This window comes from Sylvia atricapilla, chromosome 14 (genome assembly GCF_009819655.1).
Source record: "Sylvia atricapilla isolate bSylAtr1 chromosome 14, bSylAtr1.pri, whole genome shotgun sequence".
Taxonomy (NCBI): Eukaryota; Metazoa; Chordata; class Aves; order Passeriformes; family Sylviidae; genus Sylvia; species Sylvia atricapilla.
The window spans coordinates 3,691,107-3,710,929 of record NC_089153.1 but is presented as its reverse complement, the minus strand read 5'-3'; the positions used below and the strand labels follow the sequence as shown (position 1 = coordinate 3,710,929).

The 19,823-nt window shown below is 56.3% G+C and overlaps 3 protein-coding genes across 3 annotated transcripts; all 3 read right to left on the bottom strand.

Annotated features, from left to right (window-relative positions):
• Positions 1-74: 74 nt before the first annotated feature.
• SLC35A4 (solute carrier family 35 member A4) lies at positions 75-1,879 on the bottom strand. The gene has a single exon (XM_066328928.1). It carries the CDS (start codon positions 1,858-1,860, stop codon positions 913-915), a length of 948 nt encoding a protein of 315 aa, XP_066185025.1. The 5' UTR covers positions 1,861-1,879; the 3' UTR covers positions 75-912.
• Positions 1,880-1,933: 54 nt separating this feature from the next.
• LOC136367380 (SLC35A4 upstream open reading frame protein) lies at positions 1,934-3,073 on the bottom strand. The gene is made up of 3 exons (XM_066328929.1): positions 3,003-3,073; positions 2,801-2,899; positions 1,934-2,634 (listed from the first exon to the last, which is right to left on the bottom strand). The coding sequence occupies exons 1-3, from the start codon at positions 3,015-3,017 to the stop codon at positions 2,437-2,439; spliced, it is 312 nt and encodes a 103-aa protein (XP_066185026.1). The 5' UTR covers positions 3,018-3,073; the 3' UTR covers positions 1,934-2,436.
• A 4,237-nt stretch (positions 3,074-7,310) lies between these two features.
• Positions 7,311-13,774, bottom strand: STING1 (stimulator of interferon response cGAMP interactor 1). The gene is made up of 6 exons (XM_066328927.1): positions 13,456-13,774; positions 12,743-12,920; positions 11,826-11,934; positions 11,438-11,676; positions 9,525-9,711; positions 7,311-8,139 (listed from the first exon to the last, which is right to left on the bottom strand). The coding sequence occupies exons 1-6, from the start codon at positions 13,698-13,700 to the stop codon at positions 7,946-7,948; spliced, it is 1,152 nt and encodes a 383-aa protein (XP_066185024.1). The 5' UTR covers positions 13,701-13,774; the 3' UTR covers positions 7,311-7,945.
• Between the last annotated feature and the right edge of the window lie 6,049 nt (positions 13,775-19,823).

Genomic DNA, 19,823 nt, shown 5'->3' with positions numbered 1-19,823 from the left:
CTGGCCCCCAAACCTATCCCAAGGGACACAGCCACCATCCCACAGGGCAGGCAGACACGGGACAGACACACAGATGCTGTTGAATCGTAGCTTTAATACCCTGCCAGAAACTTGGTACAAATTTGGGGGGTGGATGAAAGTTCCCATATGTCCCAGTCCCTGTCTGCTCTGCAGACACTGTGCCCAGGAGGGGGAAATGGGGCCTGAGGACTGCAGGGCTCCAGGCAGGGGCTGGGCTGGAAAACTGGAGGTGGGAGAGGCCCAGGGAAGCAGCACCAGGAATGGTAGGGGTCAAGCAGCATCCATGGGAGCTGAAACAGCACCAGTGCCATGCTGGGCTGGCAGGAGGTGCAGCAAGGCCAGTTACTGCCAGAGCATTCCCAGGCCACTGTGGTATGGGGAAGCAGCTTGAAGACTTGGGACAGAGTCCCAGAACCATTTAGGTGAGAAAAGACTTCAGAGATCATTTAGTCAAACCTGTAAGCCAACATCTGCCTGTCAACTCGACCATGGCATGAAGTGCCATGTCCAGTCCTTCAACACCCCAGTGATGGTGACTGTACCACCTTCCTGGGCAGCCCCTTCCAATGTTTAATCACTCCTACCCTGAAGAAATTACTCCTAAGATCCAACCTGAAACCTCCCCTGGCACATCTTGAGACTGTGAGATGTGCACAAGGGGTTCAGACCCCTCCTAAGGCTGGGCATGCCTGATCCCATGGGAACCCCATGGCACAGAGCCTGGCTGGACTGCAGCAGGGCAGAGTTTCCCTGTGGAAGCAGGGACAGAGAGCTCTCCCCCTCAGCACGCCTCCTTGGGGGATCCTTGGAGCTGTGCAGGCACCCTCCAGGAATGATTCCAGCCCTGAGGAAAGGCTGGGGCTGCCCAGACACGTGGCAGGAAGGCAGTGACTACGTGACTCCATAGTACAGGTGCACAGCCAGGCCAATGCACGCCACGGCCACAAAGAAGAGGAGGGTGAGCTGCAGGTTGAAGAGGGCAACAGAGAGGAGAGCGTTGACCAGGATGGAGCAGGAGATGACGAAGAGCCTGGTGATGTTGCTGCTGTGTTTCATCACCACAGACATGATGAGGCCATTCAGAGCCTGGCTGAGCACGACCAGCAGCACCCACGGGGAGAAGCCCTCCAGGAACCCGCCCTCCGTGCCGCTCCACACGGAGCCCATCAGGTTGAGCAGGACCCCGAAGAAGTACAGGAAGATGTTCTGGAGGCCGAGGGGCAGCGCCTGGCTCTTCAGGATGGCTTCGGTGTAGACGGCAGAGAGGCCGGAGATGAGGCAGTAGACGGAGAGCAGCAGCAGCCCCACGGGGGTGACGTGCAGGCGCGTCCCGCCGCCGTCCCCGGGCCCCCGCAGCCCCCCGCAGCTGTAGGCGACGCCGGCGGCCAGCAGCAGCAGCAGCGCCAGCCAGCGGCGCGGCCCCAGGCGCCGGCGCAGCAGCAGGCTGTACAGCAGCGCCGTGCTGACGATCTTCAGGTTGCTGAGCACCTGGAAGGTGCTGGGGTCCATGAAGAGCTGCATGTGCACCACCAGGTTGTTGTTGGCGGCGTAGAGCAGGGCCGAGAGCGCGAAGGGCGCGGCGTGGCGCCAGGACAGCGCCGTGCCCAGCGGCTCCCGCCGCCCCGCCAGCAGGAACAGCAGGGACAGCGCCAGCTTGGTCAGCTCCACCAGCACCACCACGGACGTGGAGCTGAAGGGGATGGCCCCGTCCACCTTGCAGAGCGTCAGCAGGGGGGCGTGGGAGCCGTAGATGAGCACAGACAGCAGCAGCAGCAGTGCCCACTGCCCTCTCTGGAGCAGCCCGTTGGCAGAGCCAGCGGCATTCCCAAACATGCCCATTTCCAGGCAAGAGCCAGCACGAGTGAGCTGCTGTCAGTGCAGAGAGGCCAGACAGACGCTCACCCTGCAACACTGAAGAGATCAAATACCAAGAATTTAATGAGCCTGATTCAAGCAGGATGTTCCCCGCAACATTTGTGATGCAGCAGGAGAGCAGGGCGTTGTCTCTCGTTAGGAGGAGAACTACAAGCCTTCCTGAGAAGCCACACAAAGCACATTACCAGGGCACGCCATGGGCTAGGTGGCAGGGCACACGGGTCACAGGGCACACGGGTGACTGGGCACAGCAGCCCCTTTGTCCACAGGGGCACAGGGAAAGGTGAGGGGAAAAGGCAGCTGGCAGCCCCTCAATGCTGTCAAGCTGCTGTGGGTTAGTGCAGAGATCACTCCTGCCATGATGCCCAACAAACACCCATCACCAGCCCCCTGATGTGTCGCAGTGATGTGGTGCAAAGCCCTTTTCCAGGGAAAAGAAGGGTGCAGATGATGTGCCTCCCAAAGCCCTGGGGGTGCTCTGTGCCTGCTACCTAAGGAGCACCGTTCCTGCAGTCCCTGCTGCCTCTGGGCTCCTCCTCGTTAGTCCCGACCTTTTTTCAGTGAATTCACATAGTCCCGAATCGTCTTCTCAACGTTGGGCACGGCGTAGTTCTGGGCGGCGTAAATCCCCGTGCAGGTGCCGGCCACGAAGCCCAGGACGGCGGAGAAGCGGAGTTTGGCCACCAGGTATCCGGCCAGGAAGCCTTTGAGTAAGGGCGACGCGAGCAGCGATCCGTCCTGAGGGAATGGCACAGTGAGGCACGGCCAGGCGGGATCGGGGAGGGGGCCACACAGGACGTGCCCCAGGGGTGAACTGTGGGATATGTTTCCCCGGGGATTAATTTTTCCCCCCACCTCTCTCAGAGAGGACTGCCGGCCGGCCCGCCCCGAGCCCGCACGTTACCTGCCCCACGCCGGCCTGCACCTCGTCCTCCACCCTGCGCTGCAGGCTCTCCAGCTGCCCCTTGAGGAAGGCGAGGTCCTTCAGCTTAGGCGGCGAGTCCTGCGGGAGACACGGAGGTGATTCCCGCCCCCCGCGGCGGGAGAAACCGGCGCGACCTCCCCACAGCCCCGGCGGCTCCTCAGCCCCAGCCCTCCTCACTCACCTTATCGTCCGCCATCTTGGCGCCGCCGCCGCCGCCCGCTGATTGGCTGGCGGGGAAGCACGTGACACCTACCCCTTGAGTCCCGCCCCCAACCCGCTGCTGATTGGTTGTCATGGAGGCAGCGACTCCGCCCGCGCGCCCCTTCCCGCCACGGAGGCGTCACCCGACGTTGATTGGGTGGAATGGAGTCACGTGACAGCCCGAGCTCCCTGACACCGCCCGGCCGGCGCCATCTTGGTGGGGGCGGTGTTTCCTCTTGTGGCGGGGCTCGGCTTTACCGCCGTACCGGCCCCACCGGGCACCGGCACCTCCGGGACTGCCCTGGCCGGGCTGACAGAGCCCGTGGCCGCCCCTCAGCGCACGACACAGCCACCAGCCCGCCCCTCGGGGCAGCGTGGATGGGAGTCCCAAGCCCCGCTGCTTCCCAGGAGTCCTCCTCCGTGAGGAGTCTGAGCCAGGCTTGGCCAGTGGTTTATGTCTAAAGCAGTGCAATTGAGCCTTTATACGACTTTGACCTTCAGGATTAAGGATAGAAACCCCAAAATACTTATATTGATAAAATATTTAAATTAATGATTGTAAGGATTATGCTAAAAGATCTTATTTAGGATTATTTACTGCACAGTTCTAGCTGCTAGAGCAGTGCAATATTTTTGAAGCAATATTGATAGTAGATGATAATAAAGGTAGTAAAGTATTTAGTGACATTGATGCTTTTCACCACCGAGCTTGGGGTCAATCTCTCACAGTCTCGAGGAATCACTCCGATGGGCGCTCCTCAGCTCCAGGGAGAAATTTCCATATACACTCCCAGAAATAACAATAAGGAAAGAACAAAAATTACTTCAGAGTTCTTTTTCCAACCTAAACGATTCTGTGATCATCCAGTCCAATCCAACCACCAACGCAGCCCTGCCAAGCCAAATAACCATTAAAAAGCTACCGACACACCCACACGTTTTTTGAACACTTGCAGGGACAGTGGCTCCAGCACTGCCCCGGGCAGCCTGTCACAGTGCTTGACCACCCTTCTAGTGGAGAAATTTTCCTGAATATCCAGTCCCTGGCACAACCTGGGGCTGTTCTGCCTCTTGTGTGAGCCCAAAGCCTCAGAGAGCTGTGCTGGGGCCATGCTCCAGCTGACACAGCCACTGAAGTTGCCAGTGAAACCCCGACTGCAGCACATCCAGCTTGGAAAAGAGGCAGTGCAGAACTGCAGGCAAGACTGAGAACTGTGGGGAATGTTGCTTTCAGGTGCTTGGCACAATTTAATTAAAACCTGTGGTGCTGGGGGTTGTGTATGTGTTACTCTAGTGGGTGCTACTCCAGAACGGAGGCAGCTCCTTGAAGCCTTCTGGGCTGTCGGGCTGCTGCTCTCCAAGTTAATTTAGATCCATTCCCAGTGCTTATTACACTTGCTCCCACTGAGCGTTGGGAAAAGGAAAGGGTCTTGGGAGGCAGTGGCAGGTGCAGCCCAAAGAAGAAGTATTAATATTGTTATTAATATTAATAGGCATCTTAAGTCCAGCCATTGCTGAAGGCTGAGGGCTGAACTGTTGTTTCCTTGCTTTGCAGGATTCCAAACTTTGTCCAGAGGCAGGTGTGGACCTGAAATTTTCCTCGGCCACCTCAAACCAGCCACTTTTCAAGTAGGACTTTTACTTCATGAAAGGATAAAATAAAATAAAATAAAATAAAATAAAATAAAATAAAATAAAATAAAATAAAATAAAATAAAATAAAATAATTCAAAAGCTGTGTGGGTGAGTGCAAGGGCCTTTCTTGGAACACAATCACAACACTTGAAAAGTGCCACTTAGTGCAAGACTGACTTGGAAAATTTGGGTATTGGTAAAAAACATGTGAGGGCAGCAGAGCCCTGTGATCAGTCCCTGCTCTCACCTCCAGAGAGGTGAACCCATTGCCAGCCTCACAATTCGGCAGAGAGTAGGTTTACATTGGCTACTGGGAAGGAATTGTTCCCTCTGAGGATGCTGAGGCTCTGGCACAGGGTGCCCAGAGAAGCTGTGCCTGTCTCATATCTGGAAGTGCCCAAGGCCAGGCTGGATGGGACTTGGAGCACCCTGGGATATTGGAAGCTGTTCCTGCTCATGGCAGAGAGTGGGAATGAGATGAGCTTTAAGGTCCTTTTCAACCCAACCCATTCTGGGATTCCTTGAAGTTCAGTTAATCTAAGCCATGGCAGAAGCTGAGCAGCTGCCCTCAGGGGGTCTGGGAGGGAACAGCTCCGAGCCCCCCAAGGTTACACTCTAGGGCTCTGTGCTGTGTGGAGCAGCACAAAGGAGTCACTGCTGGTGCTTCCTGGGGTTTCTGGTGGGAAAACAGCTGGGATGTGAGGGAGGGCTGGGAGAAGCCCTGTCCTTGCTGCTTGTAAGCTGAGCCGTGGCCCCAGCCCTGGCTGAAGGGAGGATGCAGCCATTCTGTTCCTTGTTCAGCAGGATCCTAGCTGTGAGCCTCCCTCCCTGCTGCACCTGGGACCTGCGGGATTGTGGTGGCCCCTGGACCTGCTCAGGTCACCTTGCTGAGGTGTGGTGGCATTGCTGCTCCCCATGGATCAGGCTGGGTCTACCTCCAAGCCAGAGAGTCCCAAGTCTGAGTCAGACCTGCTGTGGGATGCTGTGATTAGCACTAAAATGGAGCTATTTGTGCTGTTGGAGAGCTCAAGGGGAAACTGGTTATCCTTTGTTTGCCAGCTTAGCAGCAAGCTGCCACTTCTGAGGTTTGATTTTCCTGCCTCTGATCCAGCCCTGCCTCCGGTTCCCGCTGCCAGCAAAGGCTTTCACCTTGGCCCTGGCTGTGCCCTTGAGCAGTGGCGGGAGCTGAGCCTTTGGCTGGCAGCACGGCTGCTGCTGGAACAAGGTTGTGCTGTCAGATTTCCTCCGGGCTTGTGCCTGTCGTTCAACCTGTCCCCTTCTAATGTGGCCTGAGCTTATCAGCATCTCCAGCCCAGCCTGGCTGCAGTGATGGGTGAGATAAGGAGCTGCCACATGGGAAAGGAGCAGGGCATTAAGGAGGGCACGGAGTTGTGCCCCACAAGGATGGGTTTGAAGGTGTGGGCCCTCGGGGGCTGCAGTGGCTTTGCTGCTCACACAGCTGTGCTGGCTGTTCCCATCTTGCTGAGCTCAGCCCTGATGCATTTCTCTTGCATCTCAGCCACTGCCCACAGCATTTGCTCTGCGCTGCTGGGAATGCTGCTCAGGTGACCAGGACCCACGTCCTGCCCACACCCCAGGGCAGACACCTACTCTGCTCCCTGCACTCAGGGTGTCTCCTACCAGGTCCCTCACCTGCTGTCTTCCCTCTCCAGTCAGTCCAGCACCAGGCACTTGGCACATCCCAGAGGCCTTGGCAGATTCCTGATACCTCTGCAAACCAGCTGTCTCTGCAGTGGCCCTTGCTGCCCCAACCCTCCCTTCACAGCCCTTTCATCTGCTGTTTTTGCCATTTTTGCACAGATGCAGTACCCAGAGATTAGGCTGCAGATTAAGGTTTTGCTGTGTCCTGAAATGGGTTCCAATTCCCAGTCCCAGCAGGGCCAACATGCAGCCAAATCTCTCCTGAAAGCTCACTGGGCTGGAGCTGGGGAGAAATCTCCTACCGTGTACTCCCACATGCATGAAAGGTGGAGTTCTACATATACAGCCCAGGTGAGGCACCTGGAATTCTGTGTCCAATTCTGGGCCGCTCACGACAAGAAAGACATTGAGGGGCTGGAGCATGTCCAGAGAAGGGAATGGAGATGGGGAACGGTCTGGAGCACAAGATGAGGAGCAGCTGAGTGGGGGCTCAGCCTGGAGAAATGGAGGCTCAGGCAGCACCATCTCCCTCTCTACAACTCCTTGACAGCCAGGTGGGGCTCTGCTCCCAGACAACAGGGGACAGCACCGGAGGAAAAGGCCTCAAAATGCCCCAGGAGAGCTTCAGTTTGGACATCAGGAAGAATTTATTCACTCAAAGCTGTGCCAGTCATTGGAATGGGCTGTGCAGGACAGTCACTGTCCTCTGGAAATATTAAAAAAAACACAGGATGTGGCACCTGGGGACATGGGTTAGTGATGGCCTTGGCAGTGCTGTGTTAATGGTTGGACTTGATGATCTTAGAGGGCTTTTCCAGCCCTGGTGATTCCAGGGTTCTATGATTTTAAAAGGAGCTGGGCAGCCAAGGGCAGGAGCAAGGCTGTTGTCTCACCTCCAGCCTGCACCTGCCCAGCATCTCCCCATCCTGGGTGAGCCTGCTCTGCCACCAACACTTTGAGTCAGGCTGGAGGCTCCCCTGGACATCCTGCAGAAGCTGCCCCAGGAGTCTGGCCATGTGGGCTGGCTGTGTTTGTCCCAGCACACACAGGCACACTTGTGGCTGGCATTTCCAAAGCCCCATCCAACACCACAGCGTATCACAGAATCATGGAATATCCTGGGTAGGAAGGGACCCACAAGGATCATCCAGTCCAACTCCCGGCCCTGCAAAGACACCCCAACAATCCCACCCTGTCCCTGAGAGCATCGTCCAAGTACTCCTGGATTAGAGCCTTAGAGCCATGACCATTCCCTGGGGAGCCTGTTCAGTGCCTGACCACCCTCTGAGGGAAAAACCTTTTCCTATCCCATGTGGGGCAGACTGCACATTGTGCCCAAAATTTAGGATACTGCAACTTGTCCCAGAGAGGAAAGTGCTTTATATGACACAAATGAAAGCAGATTAAAAAAACAATACACCCACAGAAGAACATATGAGCTGAACATAACAAAGAAAATGGGAAGCATGTCACAGGGCTGTGGGCTGAGTCAGCTGCTCCAGTAACCGAGGTGCACAGGAGGTTTGGGTGGGAGCTGGGGGTTGCAGCCATGGAGAGCACACGCTCCAGGGGGAAGGGGTCGTGGAAAGGTGAGCCGAGCCCCTAGGGGCGGTGAGGGGCAGTGTGTTAGAAGCCATCAGTGCGCAGGGGCTGTGGCAGGTCTGACACACTGATCTGGAGGTTGAGCTCTGCCGAGTCCAGGGCTGTGGACGGCGGGTGCGGGTGGCTCCCCTCCAGCACGGCGATCTCCTCGTGATGCTCCTGCCGCAAGTGCCACACGATCTCTCTGGACAAGAAGTGGGGCTCTGCTTCTTCTGGCTCTGGGACAGAAGAAAGACAAAACCTTCCTTCACTGGTTAACCCGAGGCAGAGCTCTGGGCAAGGAGCAAAGTCGCTGAGAGATGCTCCAAAATATGCGGAATTTCTTGCACAGTCAGGAAATACAGCTTTTACTTCCCATTTTCAGCAGAGCAGAGGGAAAAAATTCAAACACAAAGTGCAGGGAAGAGTGTAAAATTACAGGCACTGTGTGCTGGATTCCCAGTAGTGCTTGTGATCGGAACTGCCTCACTGGATGGAAATGCTTCTCCCCATTAGGGAGAGTGCTGAGTTTGCTCTCAAAAAAAAACAACATTCATGACAGCAAGATGCTGATTTCTTCTCGTGGAGGTGAGGAGATGGGAGATGAAAAGATAATGGAAATGAGGGAAAGCCTCATTCCCTCCTATCCTCTGTCAGCAGGAATGGCACCAAGCCAGCACACACTCCTCCCACTGCTGAGGAAGGCTTGACAGCCCCAGCAACTTCTTCCAGGAACATCAACAGTAAGGGGAGCTGCTGCTTCCCCTGGATGCCTGCTGTTATACTTACTCCTTGCAGTAGACAGCTTGTCTCAGGTTTGTCCCCTTGGGGACTTCAGTTGGGACAACCAGTATGGCCACCACCGCCCCTGCTCCTCACACCCACAGAAAGAAGTCCTTAGAATTAAGGAATCATGGAATACCTTGAGTTGGAAACGATCCAAAAGGATCATCCAGTCCAGCTCCTGGCTCCACATAGACACGATGTCCCAGAGCATTGTCCAAGTGCTCCTGGAGCTCTGGCAGCCCTGGGGCTGTGACCATTCCCTGGGGAGCCTGGGCAGTGCCCCCCAGTACCCTCTGGGGAAAAACTTCTCCTGAGATCAAGACTAAATCCCCCTGGCACAGCTCCAGCAGGTCCCTGGGTCCTGTCCCTGGCCCCAGGGAGCAGAGATTGGAGCTGCCCCACAGGAGGAGCTGCAGCCCCTGGGGAAGTCTGACCTCAGCCTCCTCTGCTCCAGCTGGACAGGCCAAGTGCCCTCAGCTGCTCCTCGTGTGCCCCTCTGGGCCCTTCACCATCCCCATGTCCCCCTTGTCCCTTAGCACACTCCCTAACAGCTTTGGCTCTTTCCCATATTGTGGTGCCCAGACCTGCCCCAGGGCTCAAGGTGAGGCTGCCCCAATCCAGAGCAGAGTGGGACAGTGCCCTTCCTCACCCAGCCAGTGATGCCATGCTCAGTGACATTCCTGTTTCATGTGGGAATGCAGCCTCTCCCTTCCTCTGATGGCAGCAGGGGCCACCGTGGTCCCCTGATTAGGGACATCAGCTGAGCCCTGCACAGACACTGGGGCTAGAAGAGCACAGCCACTGTCCTGGGCACCCCAACCCCTTTCCCCTCACTCACCCTCGTAGGCAATGAGCCGGTAGGTGTCTGCACACTCCTTGGAGCCTTTCAGGATCTCCTCCAAGGTCCTGTAGAAAAGCTTGGCCTGCTCCAGGCGCTCCTCCCGGCTGAAGGCAGCACACTCATCCTGGGACATGGCGTAGAGGGACTGCAGTGGGGTGGCGTATTCCACAGCACAGTGCCAGAGCTGCAGGGATGGAAGGAGAAGACATTGAGGGCAGGACGACTGGGCAAAGGGCTGCTGGGAGACCCTGGCACTGGGTAGAGCAGTCAGGACCTCTTGGTGGCTCCTTGGCCTGCCTTGCACTGGGAACACTGGGACAGGGATACTGTCTCTGGCCCCAGTGTCCCCCTGCCTCCTGCAGGGGGAGAGCAGCTGGCCTGACAGGTTCAGATGCCCCTCTGCCAGGTGGGCTCTGCCTTTGCCCATGGGGGACAGCCATGGGCTTTGTCAGTGCTCCCAAGAGCAGCCAGTGTCCATGGAATTTGGTCCCCTAGGGAGAAATCCCTTCCCTGTGATCACACCTTCTTGGTGGCTTTCTGCTGTACAAAGGAAAGTGGAGGGACAGCACCAATCTCCAGTGACAGGACCCAGGGAATGGCTGGAGCTGTGCCAGGGGAGGGTTAGGTTGGATATCAGGAAAAGGTTCTTCCCCCAGAGGGTACTGGGGGCACTGACCAGGATCCCCAGGGAATGGGCACAGCCCCAAGGCTGCCAGAGCTCCAGGAGCATTTGGACAACGCTCTCAGGCGCAGGGTGGGATTGTTGGGGTGTCTCTGCAGGCTTAGACTTGATAATCTTTGTAAGTCCCTTCCAATCTAGCATATTTTGTGATTCCATTATTCTAAGTGTGAGCATCCTAGCAGAGAGCAGGAGAGCGGAGCATGAACATCGGGGAGGCAGAGGCACAGGTGGGAGGAGGCTGAGCAAACAAACAAGGAGGAATCTCATAAAGCCATAAACATGCCAAGGAGGGGCAGTGTTGTCAGTGAGCCTTACACTGGGTAAACTGAAAAGTTTAATAGAGTGAAGAAGGACGAGGGATGCGGTCCCAGGTGAATGCAGAGAAGCAGGAAGTTCCCGGCCTTGGCAGGCAGGTACTGCCGTGCCCTGGGGCAGGTGCCATCGATGGGCCCTGGGTCACTGGAGGGACTGGGCAGGAAGCTGAGGGTAAATGTCACTGGAAGGCCAGGTGCAGGCTGAGAGCTGCCGGAGCTCCGGGGAGCAGAGTGACTCAGCAGGAGGCTGGCAGATGGAACAAGGCATCAGGGCGTGCAGGGAAAACCCGCGGCCGACTGTGCTGCCCCCGGAGCAGGGCCAGGAGGCTCCCTGCAGGCAGGGCTTGAAAAACAGCAGCCCAGAGCTCAGCCACTGCCAAAGGGCAAATCAGGGCACCCAGGTGAGGAGCAGAGCTCTGCCAGTGTCTCCCTGCACGGCACCAGGGTGTTCCCTCCTCCAGGGGTCTGTCTGCCAGGAGATGTGGGAGAACATTAATGCAACATGAGATGGAGAGATTTAGGGCTCACCAGCCTAGGAAAGGGGTGGCTGGGGGGAAGGAGGGAGTCAAATAATGACTCACACAGACATTTTCAAGCACCTCTTCACAACACAAGGAAACATTCATCCTGTGAGAAGTGATGCTCTGTAGTCCACATCTGTTTTTTTCTGTTCAGTTTTCTACTGTTTTCTGGACTTCAGTCAGCTCCAGGAGGGGTTAAGCAAACCCACCACCTAATCCTGGGAGGAGGCAGCCAGCAGGAAGGGGTACAGCAATGGGATCTCTCCATCTCGTGGAAGCCTGGTGGAAGGTGGGAGCATCTAATAGGAAAGGTGACAGTTTCCTGTCCTTACAGCCACTTCTGGGGCCAGCAAGACTTTTTGGATGATGCTTCCAATACTGCTCTCAGCATACCTGGTTTTCTTCATCCCTGATTGCATAGAGGCTGTGTTTGTAGACCCTCTTTTTGGTGCCAGCTCGGGCCAGGGTGGTTTCAGTGAGGTCTGTCACGTACTGGATATTGCTGTCAGCTTTCTCCAGCTCATCATAGACATCACAGCTCAGAGGGACCAAGATGTGGAGTTTCCAGGTCTTCCTGCACGCCAGCAGGTTGGGATTGGCTCTGCTGAATTCCTCCATGGACTTTTTCATCCCTGGTGGAAGAGAGCACCAGGTAGAGGTGCCTGGTATGAGTACAGCTGCATTCTGCCTTGCTCCCCATTTCCCTGCTAAAAGTGGGAGGATTGTTATTAGGAGCTATTTCTGTCTGTAGGCAGGAGAATGCAGGGAAACAGCTACGTACGTGGCAGGACTATTTTTAGGTACCCAACATAATAGGACCAGGCAAGCCCATGAGCAACGTTCTGCTTGGACCTCTCGGACATCTCAGACATCTCCACTGCTGAAGGCTTCTGTGGAGGGAAGGGCAGACAGAGCAGGTGATGACAGCAGTCACCTGGGCCCTTCTGCAACAGACAGTTCTCCACAGGGGTTGGAGAACTCCAAAGAGATCTGGAGAGTGAACAACCCCACCAGCCCCTCCCATTGGGGCAGAGCCCCTGACAACCCCCACAGCCCCTACAGAGGGGACTGGGGCTGCAGTGAGCCAGGCATTTCCCTGACAGCACCTTCCACTGGGATCGTGTGTCCTAGTGCAACTTGTACATCTGCCCTGTGCATCCAGCATGGGAGAGGAGGCACCCCAGTGCCTGATGGTGGGATTCCCAATGGCCTCTGCCAGCTCTGTGTGTGCATTTAGGTGGAGATGGGTGTCCTGTCCCACAGGCACCTGACACAAGCACCTTCTGCAGCCTGTGTGACCCTTCCAGCACCACTGGGGCACAGCAGAGCCCTCCCAATGCTGCAGAGGCGCCTGGGGCTCGGCTCTGCCCTCACACCACACTGATAATTGAGAACACACAGGCTCTGCTTTCCCCTCAAGTGCCAGCTTGACTGACAGATTTAAAATACCCCTGTTTTTCATGTCGGGGGTGGGGGCTGTGCCATCCCCTGGGGTGGTTGTGCTCATTAGGAGGCAACACTCCTGGGCAGCATGGGGCCAGCCTCTGCAGGGCTGAGCTGAGTGTTCCTCCCACCAGGCTGAGCCAGGGTGGGCTGGACGTGCAGAGGCCATGTAGGGCTTGGCTACATCTCCCGTGGCTGCTCAGGGCTGAAGGGCTCCCCGGGCAGTCGGCCAGGCTGGAGGTGTGGGAATCTTACCTGGAGCCCCAGGGCAAGGATGAGGAGCTGGCACAGACTGGCCAGGATGAAGTGGAGGCCAAGTGGCTGCCCATCACCGAGGACAGCCACGTAGGCTGAGCCACAGAGGAGCAGCATGGCCCCGTGCCAGTGCAGGGGGAAGCAGGTTCTCAGGGCTCTCCAGAAGCTGCCGTGGTGCCTGGGTGGGACAGGGAGACAGGAGTCAGGCTGGTGGCCACCCACCCACCCTCAGCAGCCATGGCCAGGGCTGCTTCCATCTCCTGGCCAGCACCAGCAATCTTCCAGAGCGCTACAGAGCCGTGTGAGACCTTGCCCAGCACACCACAGTGCCCCCGCCAGGAGAGGGCTCGGGGCCCTTGCAGCACCCGTGGGACTCAGAGGGAGCAGATGGAATGTCACCCTGGGCAGCAAAGGGAGACAACAGCACCCTGCTCTCCGGCACTGGGTGGTGGGGAAAGGCTGGAGGCCAAGATCTGCTCCGCAGGGAAAGGGCACAGCAGAAGTTACAACGGAGAGGAGACATCCATGGAGGAGCTGGAAAGGGGGAGAGGGTGGGGAAAGGGAGCAAGAGATGAGAGGGACAGGAGGGTGACAGAGGGCACAGCACATCATTGCCACGGAGGGCAGGCGTGGGCACAGAGAGCAGGAGCAAACCCCACCACACCCCAGGGTGGTCCCAGGAGCGCGGCAGGCAGCCAGCCCCGCTGCCTCACCTGGAGTCGAGGTGAAAGATCTCCTCGGCCAGGTAGCAGGTGCCCTTGAGCAGCGCCCCGATCTGCAGGGTGGCGAAGTGGAAGGTGAGGCTGCGGGCGGTGGGCACCAGGGGCTGCCGGGCGAGGAGCAGGGCCCCGGCACAGAGCGCCAGCAGCAGGTACACGGCGCGCCGCGCCCGCCCGCCGCGGGGCTGCGGGATCCGCGGGGCGCAGCGCTGCCCCGGCCGCCACGGCTCCCGGGACATCTGCGGCGGACAGCGGGGTCAGCAGAGACTCGTCCCCGGCGCCCAGAGCAGCAGTTTGTCCTCAGCACCCGCGGCAGCGCTGTAGGAGCGGATAAGAGCAGATCAGGGGGATGCGTGCGCCCAGCGCTCGCTGAGCACCGCCAAGCACACAGCCCTTTGGGGAGGCTCCCCTGCGCTTAGGGCTGTCCGCTGTGCCCACATGGGCTCGGCAAGACAGAGCCTGGCTGGTCATCCCGCTCCCAAAGGGCTGTCACTGCTCTGGCCGCACTCACCGGAGCGGTTCCCAGCCGCCAGCCCCGGGTTTCCTGCGCGGTGGTTGCCGGGCTCTGCGCTCCCGCCGGGGCAGCTGGGGCTCCTTCCCCAGGCTGCTGCACACCCCCGGAGCCTCTGCGACCTGCGGGCTTCGGGAGGCACGGGTGGAGCTGCGCAGGAAAGTGAAAATGAAAGAAGCTCTGGCAGCTGTGGGCAGCCTGTCGAGTGCTGGAATTCTCTCACCCAGGGCATCCATGAGGTCTCTCAGCCCACGGGAAATACAGGCGCTGGTGGCTGCGCCCGGTTTCGGTATCCATGAGCTTGCACATCCTGGAAAGTCCCAAATCTACCAGGACATGGTCTGAGTGGAACTAGAATGAGGAAGGAAACCAGAATTTACTGAGATTTAAACTGTCTAGGGGAGTTGATTTCAAAGATTGCATTGATTCAGCTCAGCAAGTTGCCAGGGGCAAAACAGACTCAAGTTTCATCAAGCAGAAGGTGACTCACAGTGCCCTGGATGCTCCCACCCCACACATTTCCAGGAGATGCCAGGTTGGGAAGCAGTGCCCATAAGTGCTGGCAGCACAGCAGGGGCTTCCTGCGGCCAGGCTCTTGGTGGCCAGCGAGGCCCTCAAGACTTCCAGTTCCTTGTTCCAAAAAGTAAGGAGGCATTTCCATCCTGGAAGAACATGGATGAGGGGACACATAGCCAAGCCCATAGAAGCAGATGGGATGCACTCAAGGATGCTGAAGGAGATGGATGATGCCTTGGCAAGGTTTCTCTCTGATCTCTTTGGAATGTTGTAGGAATCAGGAGGTTTCTGGTGAGTGGGAGAAGGAAATCTTGCACTCAGCTTTGAGGAGGTGAACTGCAGCCTGCTCAATGTCACCTCTGACCCTGGGAAAGTGATGGAGTAAATAATCCCAGCCATCTCTGCCAAACACTTGGAGGAACAGCCATCAGGGATTTCACATCACATCTGATGGACCCAACTACCTGGAATGGCAAGAAAACTGGCTGTAGGGATGAGGGAAGGATCTTCACTTCAGCAAAGTCCTCAGCATGGTCACCCATGGCCTCTGTGGAGCCAAACTAATACAGCCTGGGAAAGGAAGTGACTGTCCAGAACACACTCAGGCTCCCATTGCTTTCTGTCCAGGAATGCCCCTGGGTTCCAGGAGACCCTGACAGTCCCCACAGACCCATATTGCCACGGTCTCTGGAGCCTGTCACAGGCTTAGAGCACAAGGATCTTCATCCAGACATGCCCACGGTTCACATTTAATTAAAATCATAGAATTAAAGAATCATTTAGGATGGAAAAGACCCTTGAGACCATCAAGTCCAACTATTTCCCTGGAACTGCCAAGTCCACCACCACTAACCCATGCCCCAAGTGCACACCTCTTTTAAATCCCTCCAGGGATGGAGACTCCATCATTGCCCTGGGAAGCCTGGCCAGTGCTTGACAGCCCTTTTGGGTCAAGAAATTTTCCCTAATATCCACCATAAAGCTCCTCCAGAAGTGCTGGCCCCCTTTCTCTTTGTCCTGTCCCTTGTTCCCTGGGCGCAGAGCCCACCCCCAGCTGGCTGTGCCCTCCTGTCAGGGAGCCGTGGAGAGAGAAGGTCCCCTCCGAGCTCCTTTTCTTCAGGCTGAACCCCCCGAGGTCCCTCAGCTGCTCCTCGTCAGACCTGCCCTCTGCTGCCCTTCTGTGGACACAAGTGTCCTTAAACCCAGAGACTGGAAGGAAGGGCCTGGCAGGGAGCTGCTTGTTTCAGTGCTCCTTAAAACCCCAGCAAACCATCTGGCCAGCGTCCCCAGCCCCAGGAAGGCTGTGGATACAGACAACACGTTGTTTGCTTCAACAACACAAAGGCTGGCTAAAACATCAAGTGAATCACTTCCTCCTCCAGCGCTGGGATAAAGCTTGTCCTCTTCCAGATGGGCTTCACTGACCTGCTCTGGTTGGCTCTTCAGTGTGGTGGATGGGCTGCCTGGTTCCCCAGACACCTTCTTGCAGTCCCCAAGCAGTTGGTGGCTCTCCAGCCCACAGAGGCTGGCCTGGCTTTCGGTTCTACCCTCAGCACATCAACACCTGCAGTACTTCTGTCTCACTTCTGTTCGCAGCAGAGCTGTGGTACAAGAAGTGAGTCTAAACTCCAGGAATGAGGTTTCATAGAATTTTGGAACCATGGAATGGTTGGGGTGGAAAGGAACCTTAAAGCTCATCTCATTCCCAACACCTGCCATGGGCAGGGACAACTTTCCCTAGACTAAGTTGCTCCAAGCCCTGTCCAACCTGGCCATGAACACTTCCAGGGATGGGGCAGTCACAGGTCCTCTGGGCACCCTGTGCCAAGGCCTTCCCACCTTTACAAGGAAGAATTTCTTCCCAATATCCCATCTAACACCGATCTCTGGCAGTGGGAAGTCATTTCCCCTTGTCCTGTCACTCCAGACCCTTGTCCATTGAAGTCTTCTCTTGGAGTCCCTTTAGGCACTGGCAGGGGCTCTAAAATCTCCCTGGAGCCTTCCCCTCTCCAGGCTGAGCACCCCCAGCTCTCCCAGCCTGGCTCCAGAGCAGAGGGGCTCCAGCCCTCAAAACATCTCTGTGGCCTCCTGGGGATGCCTGCAACATCTGAACTTGCCTGGGAGCAGAGAGCCCAGTGCTGCCCAGTGCCACCCAGGGCCTCTGCACAGCCAACAAGTGGCAGGATTGAAACTGCTGCCCAATTGCCCTCCCTGACCTTCCTCTAGCCAACACTTCGCTTTTCCAGATTGTGTCTTGGTTGACATTCCCTCTGTCCCTGCCTGCTGTTATTCCCTCAAGCAGAGGAAACAAGAAGTCACACATGATGCTGGAAAATTTTAGATGCATAAAAAACCCCAGCAAGGCACCTCTGTGTACCAGCACCATGGCACCTTCAACTGGGCTGTGTGAGGCTGAGTTGGGCACAGAAATCAGCTCTGTCTACAGCAACCTACAAATACTGCAGCCCCTGCTGAGATCAGGAGAACCAAGGAGTCACGGAATATCCTGGGTTTGAAGGATCATCCAGTCCAACTCCTGTCCCTGCTCAGACACCCCATCAATCCCATGCCATGCCTGAGAGCGTTGCCAAACCCTCCTGGAGCCCTGGCAGCCCTGGGGCTGTGCCCATTCCCTGGGGAGCCTGGGCAGTGCCCAGCACCCTCTGGGGGAAGAACCTTTTCTAAATGTCCAACCTAACCCTCCCCTGGCACAGCTCCAGCCATTCCCTGGGTCCTGTCCCTGGCCCCAGGGAGCAGAGATTGGAGCTGCCCCTCAGGAGGAGCTGCAGCCCCTGGGGAGGTCTGACCTCAGTCTCCTCTGCTCCAGCTGGACAGGCCAAGTGCCCTCAGCAGCTCCTCGTGTGCCCCTCTGGGCCCTTCACCATCCCCATGTCCCTCCTTTGGATGCTCCCTAACTTTAGATCTGTCCCATATTGTGGTGCCCAGACCTGCCCCCAGACAAAGGCTGGAGACCTGTGGCATGTCCTCAGCCAAAAGCCAGGCCAGGAACAGGGTGTTTTCCCTGGCATCCCCGGGGTGAAGGGCTGTGAGCAGGTCACAGCACTGTGACAGAGCTGGCTCTGCTGCAGGATGGGCACAGCAGCAGCACTTCCTTCCTTTAATTTCCTTTTTATCCATTGCCCTGTGAAAGCAGGTAGAGCTGCTGGCTTCATGCAAAGGGCAGGCTGCCCAGTGACAGCTTTCACCAGGGATACCTGCAGGGATGGGGTTCCAGTGCCAGGCTGGTGTCAAAAGTGGCTTTGGTCCCTTGACTAAAAGTGCTGCAGTCGGTGTTTTTAGTGCTGCAGTTGCACCAGCAGTGTCCCTCAGAGGTCCCCTGTGACAGGGCTGCTTTATTGCCACAGAATAGCAAAAATAAAGTGCTCTGCAATATTCTGTGTGGCCTTGGGCTGTGTGAACCAGGTCAGAGTCTCTGGTGCAGTGAGGAGCCACCGTGTGTTGTGGGAGATCTGGGGGCAGCAGAGCTGCTTCCTGAAGCTCCTAAGCACACATCATCTCTCACTTGCTGAGCCAAGCATTTTCACAGACCATAGAATCATGGAATATCCTGAGTTGGAAGGGACCCACGAAGATTATCAAGTCCAGTTCCTGGCCCTGCACATGACAGCCCTAGGAATCCCACCTGGTGCCTGAGAGCATTGGCCAAATGCTCCTTGGACAATCTTCTTGTCCAAGCATTTTGCTGAAGGACAAAGGAGGTGGTAGTCAAGGGGGCCAGGGAGGTGTCCTGGCCTGAGGATTTGGGAATTTCCCCATTGGCCTCCAGATTCTGTCTGATCTCAGCTCACAAAGCCCACACTGAGGACATGATGCCTTTTCAGGGAGGTGCCCAGCTTGGGAGATGCTTTGTCTCACCCTGACCCCAGCCTGGACCTCTCAGCAATGGGGAGTTTAAAATCCTGGTGGCAGAATGGAGCATCCCTCCATCCTTGGATCATGAGGCTGCTCTGAGTGCTGCACACCCCTCACTCACTGAGGTTCTGCCTTCTTTTGGAGCACCAGAGCTTTCCCAGAAGAAAGAGAATTTGGATTTAATAGATGTCAGTGGATCAACCTGTGATTTCTGAGTCAGTCAGCTGCCAGCACCTGCAGTGTCCTGTGGCACTGAGTCCCCACTTACATGTTGGGTGGAAAGCCCATTTTTGCTTATTTAGAAGCTGTCACAGGCTGGCATTGGAACATGATGAGTTTCCAGTCCCTTCCAACCCAAACCATTCCATGATTCCATGACTGGGGTGGCATTGCTGGGCAGAACACCTTTGGGACAGGAGCTGCTCCTGGTCCTTTTTTCTGGGAGTTTTCTTTTTCCATTGCATCTTGCCCACCACTGTGTGCCCAAACACTGGAGGTTTCTCCTTTTCCAGTTGTGTCTTTCCTCCTTTAGAGTGACTTTTTCACATCTTCTAACCAAGGCCTCCTAAGTTATCAAAGGCATGGAATAACTAGATTTAGCCAGCTTGGCTGGGAAGTTTCTATTCCTTTAAATTTCTGTGCCTTTCCCTAAGCCCTTCAAGGTTTTTTTCCCCCTAATACAGCACTGCAGCTTGACCCTGCAGAGCAGAGCTGATCAGAGGGAGATGCTGAAGGAAAGGCAGAGGGAGACAGGAGTCATCTGAGGACAAGGCAGGAGTCAGAGAACTCCTCCAGCAATGCTCTGATGTTTGGGAGCAGATGTTGGCATGGGATGGTGCTGGCAGGTGCAGACAGCAGATCCCTCACTACCTCCCTTAGGAGCTCCGGGCTCAGCAGTGTCCCCAGGATGGGGACAGCCACACCCACAGTGTCTGCAGGAGCACCTCTGGCCATGGGAGACAGAAGGGAGGAAGCTGCAGATGGAACCTCCTCAAATGCCATGAGGGGCTGTGTGAAAAGCTGTGGCTTCCCCATCTCTGGAAGCATCCAAGGCCAGGCTGGACAGGACTTGGAGCACTCTGGGATAGTGAAAAGTGTCCCTGCCCAGGGTAGGGTTGATCTTTAGGATCTCATCCAACCCAAGCCAGCCTGTGACTCTGAGATTCCATGAAACGTCATTCCTGGATGTCTCAGGCCCTACCTTGAGAAAAACCATTATGAAAATGACTTTCCTGCTTCCATTTCTTATCTCGTGGAGCAGTTTGCATCCAGCTGGCAGCAAAAAGCAGATCATCATTACCCCTGGTAGTACAACCAAAACAAACCCATTTTTCTATCTCTTTCTGGGCACAAAATCCCACCCTTCTCCTGCAAATACTAGAAAAAGGATACTTTCATCTTGGCTGACAGGAAGTCCTTAGAGCTGTGACTTGAGGCTACTTGGAAAATTGCCCCAGAAACA